General features: G+C 41.4%; 1 protein-coding gene across 2 annotated transcripts; it reads right to left on the bottom strand.

Annotated features, from left to right (window-relative positions):
• Positions 1 to 1,395: 1,395 nt before the first annotated feature.
• LOC114801364 (protein phosphatase 1 regulatory subunit 1A-like) lies at positions 1,396 to 19,534 on the bottom strand. 2 transcript variants are annotated; one of them, XM_028999543.1, is made up of 7 exons: positions 19,107 to 19,534; positions 9,726 to 9,786; positions 7,294 to 7,331; positions 6,010 to 6,073; positions 4,120 to 4,323; positions 3,076 to 3,195; positions 1,396 to 2,271 (listed from the first exon to the last, which is right to left on the bottom strand). In XM_028999543.1, the coding sequence occupies exons 1-7, from the start codon at positions 19,185 to 19,187 to the stop codon at positions 2,204 to 2,206; spliced, it is 636 nt and encodes a 211-aa protein (XP_028855376.1). In that variant the 5' UTR covers positions 19,188 to 19,534; the 3' UTR covers positions 1,396 to 2,203. The 2 variants fall into 2 exon arrangements, with proteins under 2 accessions (XP_028855376.1, XP_028855377.1); XM_028999544.1 differs by having other exon boundaries at positions 1,396 to 2,268.
• Between the last annotated feature and the right edge of the window lie 1,217 nt (positions 19,535 to 20,751).

The following is a 20,751-nucleotide window of genomic DNA, read 5'->3' as shown; positions in this document are numbered from 1 at the left end:
GAAGGTGTATCCAAACTTTTGGTTTCACATTGCACAGAATGAAGTTCTCAATGCATGTTTATTATGGATTATTTATGTTCTATAACATAATGTTCTATATCTATTCTTTTAATGTTACTTGGACTTTGAAGTTTCTCAGCCTCAATTTCCTACCTCTCATGGTGACGGCATAATTACAACCACAATCAGTTTCCTGGATCAGACACATCTGTGGCCAGTTTTATGCTTATCTGCTGGAAAGATCAAGCAAACCTATTTTGTACTGTGCTTCACATTCATTGCAACTCTACATGCATGCGGGGGAAACACTATTCTGATTAGCTTAAGTGTTTTCTTCCATGTCTTTCACGTCTCAGCTTTGCATATTGTGTTGAAGCGATATTTAGTGAGGTTTGCATAGTATCAAGTTAGCAGGAGCATGCCCTGTCTTGAAATACCATGGCATACCTCAAGAGGCAATAGTCAGTGTCGAGTTCTGCCTCAAACTTACCAGAGAGGAGAAAAAGTAACGTTATTTGCGATCACAGCAGCCTGATACACCATATTTTTCTTGTCAAGTTGCATCTTTAATAGAAAAACCAGTGCTTTCCTGGTTTCTTTTGCAGAGCTGGACAGTTGTATTGTGACTGGTGACCTAATGCCCCCTGCCTGACAGAGTTTGTACTCTTCATGATGCTTTAAAAACTGTGGTGTAGTTTTTCATCTTAAGCCTGAAGTTGTCATCTATTCTCGCAGACATTTGTCCTGTGTGTCTACAGTTGTTATGCCTAAAACTCACACACATGCACCTACACTACGCACTCACACTGACTGATTGGATGCATTAAATACTAGGTAGGGGGCCGCTTTAGGGTACAAAAATATTTTTACTGCTCATTTTCACTCCGTAACTTCAACTCGGGACTGTTCTTTGACTGAGTGAAGCTCCTCAGTCCGAAATAAACAGGCACTACCGCAGTTTATGTTTTTAAAATATTTATGTTCGGCATGCATTATGACCACTGCTCATTGTGCATTGAATTATTTATATGCCGGGCTTCTATTTTAAGGGTGTTGCTGTTTGACACTGTACAGGGCCAGGGCTAGTAACTCCAACGTAAATCCACATGGTACAATGGATCTTATGTAAGACATCTTTCTACTGTACAGAAATACAAAGAATAATGCTAATAATTTACATATGTCTGAGCTGTATGTACACACTTTATGTGCACCTTGTCTGGGATTTTTTGGTTTCCTTCTGTGCTTGTACTTATTTTTTTATTTATTTTTGGTTCTACCCCCGTTAGCACTCAGTCTTTCATCTTCCTCAATACGCAGTGCAGTTAGGAAACTTGACCCATTTTTCCAGGAAGGCAGCCTCTCGAGCCAACAGAATTAACCAAGCACTGAAAATAATCAGACAAGTTTATTGGATGTTGTTAAAATTGTAAAAAAAAAAGGATGTTTTTTGAACATTCATCAAAACAAACATGTACTGTGTCCATTTTTCCACATATATATATTCTTCATGTTTTTCATGTGCCCTCATGCTCAGATCACTGCATCTCTGCATCTCTTTATGCTGAGTGCATGAGAGGCAACGTAACCTCCAGCCATAAGTGTTAATATTAAAATGTCAATGATGGCCCTTTCTAGGAAAACTAATTCTTTAAAACAGGTCAAAACTCTTGCATACTGTGCAACATGTTTCCTTATATGTGTGTACAGAGTAGGAGCTTACAATTTCCTTCATTTACTGTACTGTTCATTTCTGTTGCAATACTCTACGAAGCATATTACAATACATTATGTATGGGACATAATCCATTATAAATGTGCTTATAATGCATTATGAAGGGGTTATTAAAAACAAATGTCAAATAAACATTTTCATCTCTGAAATTAAATGAACAAATGAGCAGAAAAACAAATGCTAATTTGACAATATTAGATATATTAAAATTCGAAAGTAAATGACAGGTTCACAATATATACATTTTTTTTCGTTCTTTGAATTTTTTACAGCGCAATACACATGAAACTAAATTAAACACTTATAAATAAAGCAATGACAAAAAAGCTCTGGAGGTCAGAATTGAGTCAGAGCAAAGGTGAATGAAAGCCTTTTCAATCCATTCTCCAATTGTGGTATGGCAAAAGCCGGAGTCTTCCAATTTAAATATCCCATCACATCAGTGGTTCATCTGTGAGCAGACAGGCGTTACTTCTGTGCATCTTCACTTCCTTGCCTCGTCTTTTCATCTGCCGATGGGTTGGCGTTACCTGCTGCTGGTGGGGGGAAGAAATGCAGCAGATTGGAGTAATGAGATAGAGAGGAGTGAAGGAAGTGATGAATAAAAGATTCTGCTTGCTTTCTGCTTTTCACCCATCACAGGCGCAGGATGGAAACTGGGACATGTGAAAATGATGTAGTGCACGTCTGAATCAAATGTTGAAGAGATCTGGGTCAGCACGTTGTTATTCCTCAGGAATTTCACCCCATCATTTTTGTTTGTTTTCTTTCTTTATTTTTTTTTGCATCAAGTCTCAACATAACATGAAAATTATTTTACATGAAAAGTAATTATATAAAAAAAATAACTTAGTTTCAGAATGTCACCCGTTTGTTTAATTCTTGCTTCAGCTTATTAAAAGATTTTGCCATTTTACACAAAACCTGCAATTTTGTCATCATCAGTAGCAGTTTATACTTTTCCAGTCTGGTCCAAATTTTAGTTTTTTTTTTTTCAGATGAATTAAAATGAATTTTTATTAGGTCAGAACCCACCAATATTGCTTTGAAAATATACCATTGCCTAGAAGTTTTAGATTACTCTTTTTGTGATCACTCATCATTCAGCAGTCATGTGATTTTGCAGTCATAAACTAAAAAATCTAAAATTATGAGATTTAAAGAAATGCATCTGAGCAACATTATCGTTAAATTAAAGGATTAAATTACACAATTCACTCAACTATGCCATGTTCCCAAATGCTGCCAATTACAAACCAACCAAACACTTTCATGTGAAATCATGAGCCGGGTTAACAGGCGCTGTGATGGGGAGTGGTGTGAATGCTCAGGTGATTTACCTGCTTGTGTCTTTTGTGTGGACGTTGCTGTGGTGACGGTGGGCGAGCCCTCGTCTTTCTCTGTTGATTGTGGAAGATCAATTCCTCCGGATGCTTCTAATAGACTCTCCCGGGAAAACTCTGCATAGTGGAGATAAGACATTGGAACGGGCTTCAGGTTTACTGGTGAACAGCAATGCCTGTTCACATTACACCAAATTCATATTGCATGCAGAATAAATTTTTAAATACATATCTAAATACACAATATTTGGTAAACTACACAATGTTGAAAATGCAATTCTTATTTAACTTGCTGTAATTGTCACCTTATTTCACTGGATGCTTTAAACAACATTGAAATGTCAACGTTTTCTTCCGTCTAATTAAGCCCCAATGATTTTTTTAAAAATGAATTAATCCACAAATTAATCACATTTTTTGATAAAATACATGGAATGTTCTTTTCTGAACATTCAAAATGATCAGTCCTCATATCATCCAAGTCACACACTATTTATGATAATAAAGTGAGAGTGTAGTGTCTGTAGGTTCTTTCTTGTTAAATTCACGTTCTTGTTCCGAATATTCTGCTCCCAGGAAGTAAAAATTTTCAGCACTGGACCAATGGCTCTTCTCCAAACCTTGTAACATCTATTTACTACAATTATTTGACCTCTTGCATCAGTTTAGGCTCCATTCAAAAACGTAACTTGGGAGCTTGTAAGAAATTATTCTTCAAATGACCCATCACAATCTTCTAGGTTGAGTAATGATTAAAATCCAAGTAGGAACTCAGGAGTTACAGGTCCTAAAAGCTCTAAAATCACTCTATGAATCCCTTCTGTTAGACCAACTCTTCTAGACAGTTCTCTCTTTTCCCTCATAATTTGGTGCTCTCTATCCTCCAGAAAGAAGAATGCTTGGTTGTATTAACTCAGTCTAATCTATAAAGTTCTTAATCCAAGAGACAAAAAGTAAACTGGTTCAAGAGCAGTTTTATGAACAGAGAATTCCTTCCCCTTTACTTTCAGACGTTTCAGTAGCATTGGATCAACTCCTCACCTTCCATTTGGCTGCACAGTTTCTCAAAGGCCTCAGCGGTGACCTTGTGCTCGGTGCTCCAGCCCTCCTCGTCCACTGGAAGGTCCTCCCCGGTGGGCATGGAGTCTGGACTGGGCCTGTCCGACAAGCAGCTCTCTGAGGAACACTCGTCTGCCCCCTGCTGCTGCTGCCGGTAGAGATGGTGCTCCACCAGAAACTGCAGCTCTGCGGTGTCAATGGAATGCTAACTCAGCATGCTTAGTATTCACTGAGAGGAGCTTTGCCTGGCCGAGCTCCCGGGAACATGATGCTTGATAGAGAAGATTTAATAATGATAAAAATAATGGCTGGCTGGAAGCATATATATATACAGTGCTCAGAATAAATGAATACACCCCCTTTAAAAAGTACGAATTTAATCAGTAGCTCAATGTACAAAAGAACAATTTCCAGAAATTTCACAAGGTTGGGTTTTATTGTCACTTGTTTAACTCCACAACATGAAATTAAGGTTAATAATATACTTTAGATCACAAAATCAGTTTTAATAAAATTGGTTGAAGCAAAAATGAATACACTCTGCAACAAAAACTATTTTGTAGGACCGTGATTTTCCTAGGCATGGAATGAACAAGTTGGCGACATATTGCAACTATCTATCTTTTTCCATTCTTCAAGAATAACCTCTTTTAGAGCCTGGATGCTGGATGGAGACTGATGCCATCGATGAAATGCAGCTCCCCAACACCAGCAGCACTCATGCAGCCCCACATGAGGACACCACCACCACCATGCATTTCTCTTTACTGATATGTAAAGCTTTGCTGATCTTCTTGTAGCCCCCACCTTTATTGTGTAGAGAAATGATTTCCTTTCTCAGATTTTGTGCATTTCTCTTCCATGAGGAGCCATTGCTGACAGCATGAAATGGGAAGGGCTTTTCTTTGTTAAGTGTAGTCACCTTTCTGCTCGACACCACTTAAACGAATCATCAGACTCACCTCTGTGTGTGTGTACTTCCAGGCAGCCATTATTTTATATATATATTTCAACGTTCGCGCATACAAAAAGTATATGTAAATGATATTATCTAGAATTAATTAAAATATTATTTTCCTTGAATCAGAATGCGTGACTGTGAGATTTCGGCCATTGATTTGTAAGTCAGAAATTAATCTATAGATTAGTCTCAAACTGATTCTGTATCTAACAGCATAATATTAGATTGTCTGGTAGAGAGAGACCAATTGCAAAATGAAGCCAAGCGACGAGGCTTCTCACTGCCTTTCACAGGGCTTCTGTTATCTCGATCATAACAGTTACTATATCACTTGATAGTAAGTGACTCACTTCAATCATCTGGGCACTTGTGCTGTATTATGCACCCCGTCACTAAGAGAAATACGTTTCAGTTTTTGTTGCGCTCTGGAGAAAGTAGGCGGTGCGGTCCTTAAAAACAACGCAGTGCGATCAGTCTTTACACTCCTGACCCTGATATCATGAATGGAAGGCAGGAAAATATGGTGGGATTAAAAAAAATACCAAAATACTATACGCAACCTAAAACCGTCAGGAAATCCGGATATGCAAAAAGGGAACTGGTGCGGCCAGAGTGGGATACGGGAGGGTGGAGAACATGGGTTCGAGGGGGAACTGCCAGGCCATGGTTGGCCTAGCGTGTGAGGAAACGGACCCGTAATCGGAAGGTTGCCAAGGTGCCACTGAGGTGCCACTGAGCAAAGCACCCTCCCCACACATTGCTCACCGGGCTCCTGTCGTGGCTGCCCACTGCTCACGTTGTGTGTCACCGTGCGCTGTTCTGCAGTGTTTCACAATGACAATCACTTCCCTTTCACTTTCAAATGCCAAGTCAAAACCGAACCCAGGACCTGAGCATCGCCGCATCCTCACCTTTCATTGTGGGGTTTCCTCGCGCCCCCTTCCGCCTCTGCCGGGGAGAGTTGAGCAGGGCTTGCTGTTGAAGCAAATAAGAGAAAAACGACGAGTCAGCATGTCACCCTGCCCCCATGATTGACACACATGCAGTGTGAGTGTCTGTCTAGACACAGGCACACAACACTATGCCTGGTGCTTTTGTTTCCTTTTCAGAAAAAAACTAGGATCCTTTAACAGGTTCAGACACTCACTACAAGCCCTTGGTTCAATCTAGTTTGTGTATTTAAAAACTGGATAATAAAGGAGATCATGAGACCTGAGATCATTCAAAATGTATTGGTATCTGTTTGGTTACATCTTAACAGTGCAAAATAGAACAGTACAAAAAAAAAAACACTGAACACTGAAGGCTGCCATGACGGGAACCGCCTCTTCCCTCCAAAGAAACAGGACAATTGTGTCCAAAGAGGCGCACAGCCAGCAATGGTTGACAAAGTCACAGCTGGGGTTCCAGCCCCCATTTGCATTGGGAAAGAAGTTCACCAGATATGGCTGCTTTACCCCAGCAGCCAAACCCAGCTGCTCCTCACACGTCTCCAGTCCCGGTACTGTAGGTTCCAGACCAATTCATCACAACGGCTACTGGAATATGTGAGAACAGATTGTGTGCTGTTTTTTTTACCCATATATTGCTTACCCATATATATACTTGTTTTTTATACCATTAAAATACCAATGTTTCATATTTGAAGTTTTGGTTTGCATGATTGTTTCCCTCAATGTATATATTGGCACAGAGTTTATGTTTTTTTTTTAATCTCAGGTTTCACCTGTATATATTTTTAAATAACAATATTATATTCTTTTGTAAAATATGTATAAAAACCCTTAAACCACGTCCCCCAGGAAAGCTTTCTGATTCTTATTGTTAATAGAAACATATTTTGCCAGTGCTTTGTAAGAGCCATGTTTGCTAATGTTGATTGGATGACATGTTGACAGGAGGAGGTTTTAATAGTCCAAAATGAAGGAGTTGGGTGTGTGAGAGCTGTCAGTGATCATCCTCCAATTTTACACATTCATCATAAGCATCATTAACATTAATCTTCCCAGTTTCAGAAATTATTAAACACCAGCACAATAAGCTGTATGGGTTTATTATTCAATAATCAATTCAATATATGTCATTTAATGTTGTTGGAGATGATTTCACTACTGCATTAGCTCACAAATGTCATTTTTGTGTTGCTTCGCATGAGCATAATGTGATTTTCTGACATCATGTCATTATCACATTACCTTATACAGCTGGTTAGGAAGACGATCTTCATCAATCTCTGTGGAAAAAAAAAAAAGACGAACCTTATACAAATGTATTCATGCGTCATTCCATCCGTAAGACCGATGAGGGTCATAACCTATCATAACCTCAATTATAGTTTAAGCTTACACACAACTACACACACACATATACACAGACAAAGGTGTTTGTCAGGGCTGGCCTTCAGCGCCCACCCCACGGCTCTGCTTGTCAGGGCTGCTGCCACCTCCAGAGACATCGAAGGTCCCAGGCGAGGTGACCTTGAGGCCAACGGCAGATGGCCTAACGCGATTCGGACATCTGCAGGGTGTGGATAACATCTCACTGCCCGGGATGAACATTCTCAGCTCCGCCGGAAAACCCGGTGATAAAAGCGGGAGGGATCGATGTGGGGAAACATATTTATGGTGGGCGTAACACATAGAAATGATTGTCGATGGCAGCGGAGTGATACTATTAACTGGGATCAATGTTGGGTCGGCTGCATGCGCATCGCCATCCCTTTCAACTTTTTCTAGGACGACACGGCCTTGTTGCCTGGCAACCCAAACATCCCCAGACACCGAGTGTACAGTGCACTGTCCGCCATTCCCTCAGTGTCTGCGTCTGGGTGCAATGTGACATTTAGCCAACATCAAAATCCACCACGTTTAGCACACAAAACTAACACACACTTTCATGTCTAAAACACACACACACATTCACATACAAATTCTCAATGCTGCTCACAAAACAAAAATCAGCACTGCAGTACCAGGACATCTGGGCTCCTCGTGGTTTCTGTGTTCATCATGGAGGGAAAGCAGCGAGCGGGCAGCAGATGTCCTTCAGAAGAACATTACAATTATCCTGCTAGGGACACTCCTGCGTCTATAAACGCATTAGCAATGACCTTAAATCACCCTGATCCACAGACAGCCTGATAAAACATGATCACAGGTAGTGTGGCAGTGTGCTAGTGTGCTAGCTATGAAGCACACTATTATTTCACAAACTCTCTGAGACCTCTTGTACTGTGACTTGTCAATCATATATAATTAGTCAAAAACCCATGTACGTGAAAGTGATTACTTGCTCAAATGCAAATGCAGATCGCAAAATGTCCAAATTTTGACCCTTAATGTGATGTCAGTCACACACAGGCCCTTTTATGTCACAGATAAGGTAAAAGGCTAAAGTTCATTTTATAAATGTTTTTTGCAAAAAATAATACTTATTTACACATTTATAACGCGAATGTGGTATCTCAACAATTAGCACAAAGATGTGTTTTTGTGTGTGTGAGTAAGGGTGTGTGTTCTGTTCTGGTACATTTGTACATGGCTGCGCTCTCATGGCACGTCGAGTGAATGCCGAGGAACAGGCGTACGACATGATGAAGAAAGGGGTGAATTAAATGAACAAATGAAACATGGCGCAATGGCAGAAAACAAAAAAAGTCAAGCAAGTGTCATCACATTGGTTCAAAGCCCGACAGGGGAGTGTGGAAAAAGCCAACATATTCCCAGGACCCTAAAGCTGTGAAGTAGTTGGTAGTGGCCCAGTGGTTAACACACTCACCTCTGAACCAGGCATCCCAGGTTGAAACAGCAACAACAGCAACAATAACCCGGTCTCTACGGATTGTTAGTTGCTCCGGATAAGGAAGTCTGATAAATGTCATAAATGTAAATTTCCTCTCTTTTCTCTCTTTGATCTACAGCCACTAAAGTTGAACAGTAGGCTGAGTACGAATAATCAGAGGCTGAGGATGTGAGATTCTAGGAAATGGGCCAGTTAAGCAGACCAACCACAGTCATCATTTTCTGTTACATCAACCGTTTCTAAACAACGTGCCATATCTGTATCGATCCTGTACGAAGATGTTTTATGCATTCTGATTACAAATGTATAAAACTGACTGACGCTTTTAATGAAAAACATTAGAGGTTCTTCACACCACGGCGTACATACTAAGGGCACAGAAGACATTCCTGTTTTTCCTGAAAGACATGAATGTGGAATTTTTACAGTTTAGTTTTATATGAGTGGTGATAAAGGGCATAGACAGAAAGAAAGAAAGCAAGAAAGAGAAGCAGAACTAACTCTCTTGGAAGTGCAGGGAGTGACTCATACAGGAGCAGAGACCCGCTAAAGCGCACGCTGACATGAACGCGAGAAGAAAGAAAAGGAAGAATACTCAGGGGAGGTGAACGTCCAATAAGTCTACACTGAAAGCCCCAGCTGGCCTGGAAAAAAGAAACGTGTTCTCTGCTGTGCTGTTAATGCCACGACAGGAAAAAATGGACAATGCATCCTGGGATCTTTGACAGAATGAGTGACTGAGGGCATGAAATACCATTAGATGCGGTGTCACTGGTTTATGAGAGGTGAGAAGAGAAGAATGGAGAGTAAGTAAGAGGTACTGTACCTGGTGATGACTGATCGCTGGAAGCTACCAAAGTGGCCGGGGTGGGACGACGCCGTCTGATCTGCAGAGCAAGAGCACAGCTTGATTAATAACTGTTCATTTAATCAACTTAATGGTGCATTTCTACTGTTGGGAAAAGCAAAGCAAGTGAAATTTTCTCCAATTCATTGCCACAGAGCAGATTTTCAACTCGTGGCAAAACCGGTGGCCAAAAAAGTGCATTTTACAGGAATAAGGCAGAAGTTTGATTATGGGCCCATTAATTAAGTGTCATTTACTTACTGAAAATCTGCAGACACTGTAGACACATCCAATAGCAAGTCTAGCATTGCAAGGTCATGTCCAAATCAAAGGACACATACAAAAGCACTGCAGTGTGATTTAAGATAAGAAAGTAAAGACTAAAGGAAAACATGAGACATTGCACATGTGGGTTTCAGAACATCTCTGAATGAAAAACAGAACCGTACAAGTGGGAGGTCTATCGTGTCCAAATATAATCACACAATGGATATTCTGCCGTGAACAGATCTCAGAGGAACCATGTCTTAAACTGATGTGAAGGAACACGACGGAACGCCAGTTAACTGGTTAACTGACCGCTCTAACGTGAAGAAATCAGAAACCCCTCTGTACACACCAAAGCGTGCTGTGGTAGAGCAATGTGGGTATCTTCAGCAGACACCGTGACAGATGTCCAGATGCCTGCTGCGGATTTCTGCTGAATGCAGCTGAAACTCAAGTGCTGAACGAAGTGTTCTTGCAATCTGGGTGCTTTGCAGTGCTCGCAACTGCAGTGCTGCACACAAAGCCTAACGTTTGAATGCAGCTGACACTCTCCACGTCAACACAACCCACATGTATAACATGACAGGAGATCTGATCAGGTGACACTTTAATAAATTACGATCTACTGTAAATATCTACTGCATAAAAGGTTTTCAACAATTTTACAATAAACAAAGGAACAGCATTAGACTAAACACAGCACTGAGGAGCCCCAGTGCTCATTGTGGTTGTGCTGGAGATGCTGTTCTCAATCCGGACAGACCGAGTTCTCTCAGCCAGGAAGTCCAAGATCCAGTTGCAGAGGGAGGTGTTCAGGCCCACTCAATCAAGTGCTGGGGAATGATGGTGTTGAATGCTGAAGTGAAGTCTATGAACAGCCTATGAAAACTGTAGACCCAGGTTCCCATTATATGGTTAGCTATGTTGGCAGCTAAAATTATAAGTGATATTCTCATCTTGCTGACCCACGACTGTGCAGCGATGCACAGCTCCAACCGCATCATCAAGTTCGCCAATGACACAACCGTGGTGGGTCTCATCAGCAAGAACGATGAGTTGGTCTACAGAGAGGAGGTGCAATGATTGACAGACTAAAGAGATGATTGTTGACTTCAGAAAAGAATGGAGGGACCACTCCCCACTGTCACAACCATGCTGGCATGTCGAGGCAGGTGAACGGAGAGGAGGACGAAGAGGTGACAAGATGACGAGGACGGAAGGACGCAATCATGTGACGTCACAAAACCGGGGTTTAATGGTGAAGCACAGGACAAGGGAGACATCCAATGACACTGGTGAACATGGCACATAACATCAAAGACCTGACGGTGAACAGAAATGAACAGGGTAGCTTTATACATTTGACACAGGTGAAAACAATTAGGGAACATTACACATGACAACAGTGAAACTCCGGACTGGAGTGACCCCTTTCGGACCAGATCATGACAGTACCCCCCTCTTAGGCACGACCCCTTGAGGGCCAGGCAAAGCAGTCCATGAAGGAGGGAGGGAAGTCCATACACTGAGTCTTTATGAGTAGAGTGGACGATAAGAGGAGTCGAGAGCAATCGATTCGAGATGAGAAGAGGAGAGAAAAGATGAGATGAACAGCTGAGAGGAATGAAGGATGACTGGTCCAGTATTCATGATGGACGAGCGGCGGGAGTCCTGTGCAGATGGCTCCGGGCCAGTGTGGTCCTGGTACCTCGTCCGCAGGTGCCTGGCGCTCACGGTCAGCCTCCGGCTCGCCCCGCTGAATGGCCGCACCTCACCTTCAACACCACCAGACACAGGACTGAGAGGCAGGGGTCGGGACCCTGTGGAAAATGAAGCCAAGGATGGCCAGAGACAAGGAAGCTGGCGGCGTCCTCCCGGCGAGTCGCGGCTTTTGATCTCAGCATGGCTGCGTCAGCTGCATCCAATGCGCGGTCAGGTCTGTCACAACCATGCTGGCACGATGAGGCATGTGAATGGAGAGGAGGACGAAGAGGTGACGCAATCTTGTTTGGAGTTCGTCAAGAAAATAAAGCATCTTTTCTTCCTGCGAATTCTGAGGAAAGCCCACCTCCCACCACCCATCATCACCATCTTCTATAGAGGGACCATTGAGAGCATTCTGACCAGCTGTCTGGTCTGGGAACTGCACCGTATCAGACCGCAAGACCCTACAGCGGATAGTGAGCTGAGAATATCATCGGAGTCTCTCTTCCCTCCATAACGAACCTTTACAACACACGCTGCATCAGGAAAGCCATCAGCATTGTGAAGGACTCCACACACCCCTCACATGCACTCTTCACCCTCGTACCATCCGGAAAAAGGTACCGAAGCAGTCGGCCTCTCACTTGCTTCCTCCCAAAGGCCATCAGACACATGAAAACTCAGGGACTGACACACACACACAAACACACACTACCTGATATATTAAGTAAAATTATCTTGTCACGAGGGCTGGCCATGACGAGGAGGGAGGACGCATACGCACAACGTCACAGGACAGGGGTTAAATACATAATACACACGATAAAACTCCGGTCCAAACTCCGGACCCGGAGTAACCCCTGCCGGACCGGATCATGACATATCTATTATTACACTGTTCCAGTGGGCAGTGGTGGCCTAGTGGGTAAGAAGCGATTAGAAAGTTGCCGGTTCGAATCCCGGTCTGCCAAGGTGCCACTAGGCAAAGCACCGTCCCCACACACTGCTTCCCGGGCGCCTGTCATGGCTGCCCACTGCTCACCAAGGGTGATGGTTAAAAGCAGAGGACGCATTTCATTGTGCACCGTGTGCTGTGCTGCAGTGACAATCACTACACTTTCATTTTGCACAGCAATATTTGCACTATTTTTACTTTGCATTTATTATTCATTTCTCTAGTTTAGTTCGCTGTCGTTCTCATTGTTGTCTACATGCTTTTGTTAAATGTTACTCTTGCACTGCCTGTGTCCCTTGTTTAGCCCAGTTCGTCTGCGACACACACGTGCACTTTATGTCAGTAGGTAACTTTGTTTAAATGTTACATATAGCACTTGCTTCCGGAGAATTTGTTTTGTTTCACAATGTACTGTCTAACATGTATGTAGCTGAAATGACAATAAAGCTCAACTTAAACACAGTAAATATGTTAATACCAAAGACTCAGGTAATCTGTTCGCAACCTTTCATTTTTAATTAAGGTGTATCGCTAGATTTTTTTTGTGTGTGTGTGTGAATGAATGTAGGTGAATGGTTGCTGTAACATTCTGACTTTTTATATGATGAAAAATGACTGTTGTGCTGTAGTAACCCATAGTGTTGGGATCATTTTCACATGCAAGACAGCATAATTGGTTTTAATACTTAATATAGGACAATTGAAGTGCATTTGGAAGTGTTGGAAATTTGCATTAATTCAGCAGCAAAGAGAACTTCATAGAACAGATAGGATGAAGAGAAAAAAATACACATTGCAATAACAAAGAACCATAATAGTAAGGAATCTGTACAATGTGCCAAGAAAAATACATTTTCTATATGTACATGCATTAGTATCCAGATAGAAAAAAACAAGTGTCCAAAAATAGCAACAGAGATTAACAAATATTTATGTTGATGTATTCCACACTAATAAGATATAATAGTAAATGTGGATTTATTTCTGCATGTACTGGTCTCCCCTGCACTTAATTTTTTCTAATAAATGTCTGGCTCTTAACAATAACCAGTGTAAGATTTTTACTCCACTACAACCTGTAAATAACAGCACAATGTCTAACATCTCTATGGCAACAGTGCATATATGCACAAAACATCAATATAGTGCTTCAGCTATGTATTCTTCTGTACCTGACAAATTATTTTGCAACATTCAGGAAATGGCAGGACTAAATCAGACAACATCAAAGTTACACAATTAGAAGAATGTATGAATACACTTCACCTCTCAAACTATCAAACAATGAATGAACAACACATAAAATATGCAAATGATATTGAGTTCGACAGTATTGCTTTCCGAGGCCTTTGAATGTTGCTCTCTTCACGGCATGTACCTGCTCAACAGAATAATGAAATGGAATTAGCTCTGAACATCACTGGCAAGATTTTGAATGTTGTTTTCCCCTGGACAATGAGGTCTTCAGTCAGTTTTATCTCATGCACAATGGAGAGTATTCTTGGATGCTTACACCCACACGAGGAGCCATGAATCACTCTTTCAGTGTAAATTTACACCAAATGATGATGGAATAATTCACCTTTCAGTGGCTCTTCTTGCTGTGAACAGCACTTGTTGAGGACTCCGTCCCCTTGACGGAATGAATGTATGCTGCTTCCAACAACCACTGCTTTTTAAGCAGACAAAAGGGAACAGGTTTTGTCTGAAAGTGGTAGATGGTCATAAAAACAGCACAGAAAACTAAAACTGGGAAACCTGGACTGACAGTCCTTCCCCTTTGGACTCTTGTGAGTTGATTGCTGATCTGATTGTATTCCCGTGTCCCTTGACTTGTCCTTGTTGATGACCCTAATCATGCATTTGCTTTGTCTTCTGTTGTCTGCTGGATGAGGTTTGTGCTCCCAGTTAAATGTTTTGTGGTTAAACTCTGCCTTTTTTGGCCCTTGTGCCTCTTTTTGTCTCTCAGTCAGTGTTACTAAACTTGTGCCATTGCACCTCCTGACTCTAACTCAGGCCACACCCATGACAGAAACATCACATGGCATGAATTTTGTCCACTTCTGCATCTTATGGTCATATGCTATTCAGAATTTTGTTTCCCTAACCTTGAGTCTGACTATGAACCACCAAACTAACCTAGGGCACAAATACCCATAAATACACACACACACACACAAACACACACACACACACGCAAACACACAAAAACACAGACTGAGATTTTCCAGACTTTCCACTCACACACATACCACAGCCCACGGGGTCTGGCTTCATGAGCTCAGTGGTTCTTTTCAGCCCACTCAACTTAAAATGTATTGGCGCTTTATTGCCACACACGGCGAACCACACTCTCTTTCTTACAGCAGATGGACAGGCTGCAGGCTACGCATTCTTCATTTGGGCGTTTATTTATTTTTTTGGCCTCTTCGCGAAACTGCATCATTTTGAACCAAATAAAGATGGGTTGTCATCAGCGATCAAGAGTTTTGTACCCTGAAAAATGATTCTGCTGTTGAGGACGCTTCGGTCTGCGGGCACAGCAGTGTAGAGCCTTTGATCCAACGTTCCTGTGCTTTCTTAGAAAACGAAGAAAATGCATTTATGCATTATGCACTCATGCATTTTAACTTTATTTATTTTTGCATTTATAGTAGCATGCTGCAATAAGGTCTGCCTGTGTTATTTGACTTCTGTAGCATACCCTGCAAAGGCTTAAGAAAGTGTTCAGCAACACAGATTAATTTCATTTTCCCAATGATTTTGGCACAAGTCCGGCTGCTTTAGCTTTAGCAGAGGGGCGAATCCTCTTTTCACCCAGCTGACGTTGTACAAATCCAGTGTGGAATTCAATGTTTCTCTTTATTTGAACAGATTATTGCCAACTTCTTAGTAGTGACAAAAGGGCACCAGCTACTTTCTCTGTCTAGACTGTAAATAGACTTTTCTCCTTTTTTATTGCCATTCAGGAACGTTGTGCTAATAGGAATTATATTTCAAATTGTGTAAGTGCTTGGTGTGCCTGCAGTAGCACAAATGAAATGACCAGCTATTAAAAGCTCTGCTCCATCAAATCAAACTTAATTATGGTCAAAAACGTTTTTATGCTTGGACTAGGCTTAATCCACGAATGAGAAACCAATCCTGAGAGTTTTTGACTGTTGAGGGCTTGCAATGATTGCATGAGAAATGGACATTTATTTTGCCCTTTTATTTTTGCAGCTGAACATAGAGAAAATGATGGGCAGGAAAACAAAAGCCCGTTGGAAAGGTTTGATCTGCAAAACAAATAGCATAAAAATTTCTTTCTAAACACATTGGATTGCGAGTGTTAGTAGACTGGTGGATAGCTCACTCGCCTATGAACCAAAAGTTTGAACCCTACTTACTACCATTGTGTCCCTCAGCAAGACACTTAACCCTGAGTATCTCCAGGAGGACTGTCCTTGTCACTACTGATTGTAAGTCACTCTGAATAAATGCCAGAAATTTAAATGTAGCAGTATGTGTCCTGGGTCCAGTCTGGATGCTCATATTTTTGTGCTTGTGTTCATTTAGATTTTCTGTGGTGTTCATAGATTTGTGCCATAGTCATATTAAATCACCCTAGGTGTTGTTGTTTAGGCTTGGTGGGTCCAGGACCTGGTTAAGTAGGTTTATCAAATGGATGGACTGATGGCTTTTTGACTAATAAAATTTTTGAAGCCCAAGCAAATGTCCGAATGAATGTGTGCAGTAATTAATTAGCTGATTATGCACTGTGCATCCTGGGAAGAGTGATCTGGCTCATTGTTGGAAGGTCATTTGATTTAAACCGCTCTCCAGTGCCAAGTGGATTTGAGAGGCATGTCTAGAGTCCTGTCTAGTCTGTGTGTGTTTTTTGGAGGCTTTGCAATCCACCGGCCCATGTAAGATGGCTCGCTGTTTTCTCAAAACTGGACCTGCAGTATAATGGAGGAATGGCGCCTGGTTTTCAAACAAACACTTTCAAAAAGCCAGTAAGTGCCTAAACCAGTCTGGCAGCCAGACACAACTCTCCTGAAACTGTATGGTCTAAAGGAAATTGTTCATTGGAACAAGAAAAATACATACAGTCTGGGACAAGCTGATATAAATATTGCAAACCAAGCTTTGATGACTTGTCCTATGCCCAGTATACACAAAGACTTCAGACTGTCTGAAAACATGAAAAACTTACAACGTCTTCACACATAGCTCCTAAATGGTGATGGATGATATGATATATAATGACATAGGATGAATGTCTTCTACTACATCTTATGTCTACTGACTGTCCATTAAAAATACAAATAATCAAAGTGGCATAGTGTGCAAAACCCAATAGCATGGAAGTGAAACAAAGGAACAGCAGTATGTGGGAAAGCAACAAAAGAAGTAATGCTTGTGGAGTTCATGTTCTCCTCCTCCACTGCCTTGTCTTTGCATTGTTCTCTTCACACATAAAATGAACATGATTCATCTCATTCTCTTTGCACATGCAGCCAATGCTTAGTTCTTCTATACTTACTTGCATGGTAGCATACTAAGGTTGTCAGCAAAAAAACAATTCACAGATATTAATCAATCTAAAAAAAGTTTATTGATTTTGTACTGAATTTTGTATTGAATTAGCACTGATTGAATTAAACTTATTTGTTTGTTATCTATCTATCTATTAATTCATAAATTGTATTCCTTTATTTATAAGGTACATGTATTATACACACACACACACACATATATATATATATTTTTTTTTTTTAAAAAATTTATTTATTTATTTAAAAATATATGTTATAAAGTTACTGTGCTTTCTTTTGTCTACTCCTGTAGAATTGTAAATAGTACTGAGTACCCTCCTTAGTATCGTATCAAGTTTGAAATTTCTGTATCGTGACAAGCCTATAGGTTTCATTGTTGTACAGTGTAGAAAATCTGCAGACGGCATCTCCACCACCACCATCATAACCACTTCTTCACCTGGTGGGAACTTCCATCAAATGGCTGTGGAGCTTGGCTGATGCACCAGACCCATGGGCATCTCACCTTTCTTTCTCACTTGATTTCTGTTCACCTGTGCTTACATCGTGTGTATTTCTGTCTTCAATCTTCCGCAATCAACCTCTCTCTGCAAGGCCAAGGTTGTGTGATGGTTTGTTGGTGTGATGGTGTGATGGTTAGTGTGGTGGTAGCCTAGTGGGTAACACACTCGCCTATGGACCAGAAGACCCAGGTTCAAATCCCACTTACTACCATTGTGTCCCTGAGCAAGACACTTAACCCTAAGTGGCTCCAGGGGGACTGTCCCTGTAACGCTCTGGATAAGGGCGTCTGATAAATGCTGTAAATGTTTCCTGTGTTTTGATGGATTTTTATCTGCTTTTTACAAATCAAAATTTGTCAATCAATAGCCCTTCCTGCTTCTTCCTCATGCTTGAAATCATAGCACAGCATTAAATCAGGGGAGTTTTTTTAGAAGAATGATGTTCATTCCTTCTGAACAGCAGCAGAAACTGCAGAATAATGGAAAGGGTTTCTAATATTGCGTCAAGTTTACACTTTCCCTTGATTTATGGACACTAGCACCTTCTTCAGTGTCATCATTAACAATCTGCTCTCCGAACTACAATATTGAATGAACAGCATTCCTTTCATCTTTTCTGTTACCTGCCCCAGTTAGTTAATGAATCTTTTTGCATAAATAGCAGAGCTCCGTGCAAGAGCTCTTCCATGTTATACCACAACACTGAGGGAAAACTCGGTATCTCTGACTCATCAAAAAAAGCATCAGCATCCCAATTCCATGTGACCACCATGTCTGGTAGGAGAGGCGAGGGGCCATCGCTCTGTGTTTTATTTACACCAAGATCGATGAAACCACTCCAGGATTGAGTTTCTAGGCCTCAGGACATGTGTCACTGACACGCTTTCATGCCTAGTTTTTTCCTCTTAAGGTCTTGTAGTTATAGTCGCATTGAAACCCCTTAACAAGTAACACAGGAAGCCATTAACAGAAGCCAGATGACACTTTTTCATAAAAAAATTCATCACATTAATGATATTGAGGGCTCAGATGCTCTGGTACGTTTTTGTGATGTAAGAATTCTTCTGCTCTAATTCATTTGAGTAAAATGGGGGGTGGGATTTTTTGTAACCCCCATTTTAATTATATAAGCATCGTTTTACTTGCTGGGACAATTCAGCAACCAAGCCCCTTCCAGTGCTCCCACCCCATCCCCAAAACAACTTTTTCAGCCAAAAGCAGTTGAAAAGCAGGCAACAAAATAAACTTTGAGCCGTGAGCATTGTCCAATTTCTGACATATTTCTGATCTGTTGTTCTGCTGAAGTGAGGAGCGGTAGGTAATAACCTTCTCCTCCATCAAGATGCGGTTTAGTTTTGTAGACAAACACACACACATGCACAGGTCTCACCTGTTCTGCTGCTTCAGGGTCCAGGTGGGTGTCCAGTAGTGGCACCGTGAACTGGATCTTGCGTGGGCTGCCGGTATCCATTTCAGTGGCCAATATCAAGAGGGACAGATGAAGAGAGAAAGAAGGTGGGGAGGGAGGGAGGGGGGTTGAAGAGTATGGGGTTGAGAGGAAGACAGGAGGAAAGAGAAGGACAGGGGGCGGTCTGTATTCGTGCTGCTGCAGTGGGAGTATTTGTCCTCTCTGCTCTTCTCTCTTCGTTCTGCTTTTTAATTCCTCACTTTCTGCACGAATCCCGGTGTGTGAATGCCGGCGGACTTTCCCAGCCTCTCAGCCCCTCCACTGTCTTCTTCCTCTGTTTTCTCTGCCTTCTCCTTTCAGTTGAATGCAGTGGCAAGGACACCCAGTCAGTGAACACCTCGGTTTCTCTCTCTCTCTCTCTCTCTCTCTCTCTTGCTCTCTCTTGCTCATTCGCTGCCTCCCTCTCTCACATTAGCCCCGCCCACCTTCCCTGGCTGCCCATCTGATTGGTGAGCACAGATCAGGATTTTCAGTTTATGCAGCAAATTAGCATTTTAACACATTTCATTCATGTTAAAATGACAAATAACAACAATTACATATATCATTTATAATATCATCCTTTTCTGTAATTGTATCATAAAATGAAACCTTTATTCGGTGATAAAATTTTTCTATGGTTGACAGTGGATGGCCTCAGATCATAATGTTTTTGAAAGAAGCATATTTCAATGTAAAAAAAAAAAAAAAAGATGACGATGGATTAACACTCCCAGGAATATGATGGTAAATTGAAAATGACACATTTCCAATGTCATGGACATGCTTTGTTGTCGCAGAAAACACATCACAAAAATAAATAAATGAATAAATAATTGAGAACATTCCAGAAAATTGATCATTACTTGTTGATCAAAACAAAGTTGCCGATGACACTTTTCCGGTGACATCTCTCCTTTCTGACTAGTCAGCTGCAGCAGGTCGAAGAAGCTGCTGGAAAAAGAAAAAAGAAATGCATTTTGCATTTAAATGAATTCTGTGTCAAAGTAAAATGGAAAATAAGCAGACGTAATGAGATAAGGTTCCCGTCTACCATTCTCACCATCCGCCGCTGGCTCTAGGCTGAGGGGGGAGGGGTGAACGAAAAGCTCCTATCAGGCTCATAGTTTGGAGGAGTCCCTGGCGATGTGTGGGTCTCTACCCACAATACAGCGTCAGAGGGAAAAATAATGCTCTGTGTCTGCAGATGCCCTCAGGTTTTCCTGTCTCTCACACCTACACACACACAAACACACGTCTGTTTTATTTCGTTTTTCTAGTTATTTCATTGCAATATATCTGTAATAACACTGTAATATATGGATCAAAGACTAAATCATCCTAAATCTTTTGTTTCTGTATGATTTCTCTTTGTGAGAACAGCCAAATATCACCAAATTTTCCTATTGGTCCCCGATAAAATATCAATTTAATACCATACATGACACAGACGCACACACATTTCTCTGACTGATTCACTCTGTTACCCTGAAAAGAACAATATCTGGCTGTCTGATGGGAACACAGCTTGGCGTGAAAGTGGCTGTGGAGTAGAGCTGACAGCAGACCTGGATCACAGCGTCTTCAT

The sequence above is a fragment of the Denticeps clupeoides genome, chromosome 12 (assembly GCF_900700375.1).
Source record: "Denticeps clupeoides chromosome 12, fDenClu1.1, whole genome shotgun sequence".
Lineage (NCBI taxonomy): Eukaryota > Metazoa > Chordata > Actinopteri > Clupeiformes > Denticipitidae > Denticeps > Denticeps clupeoides.
This window is presented reverse-complemented; position numbering and strand designations above follow the sequence as displayed.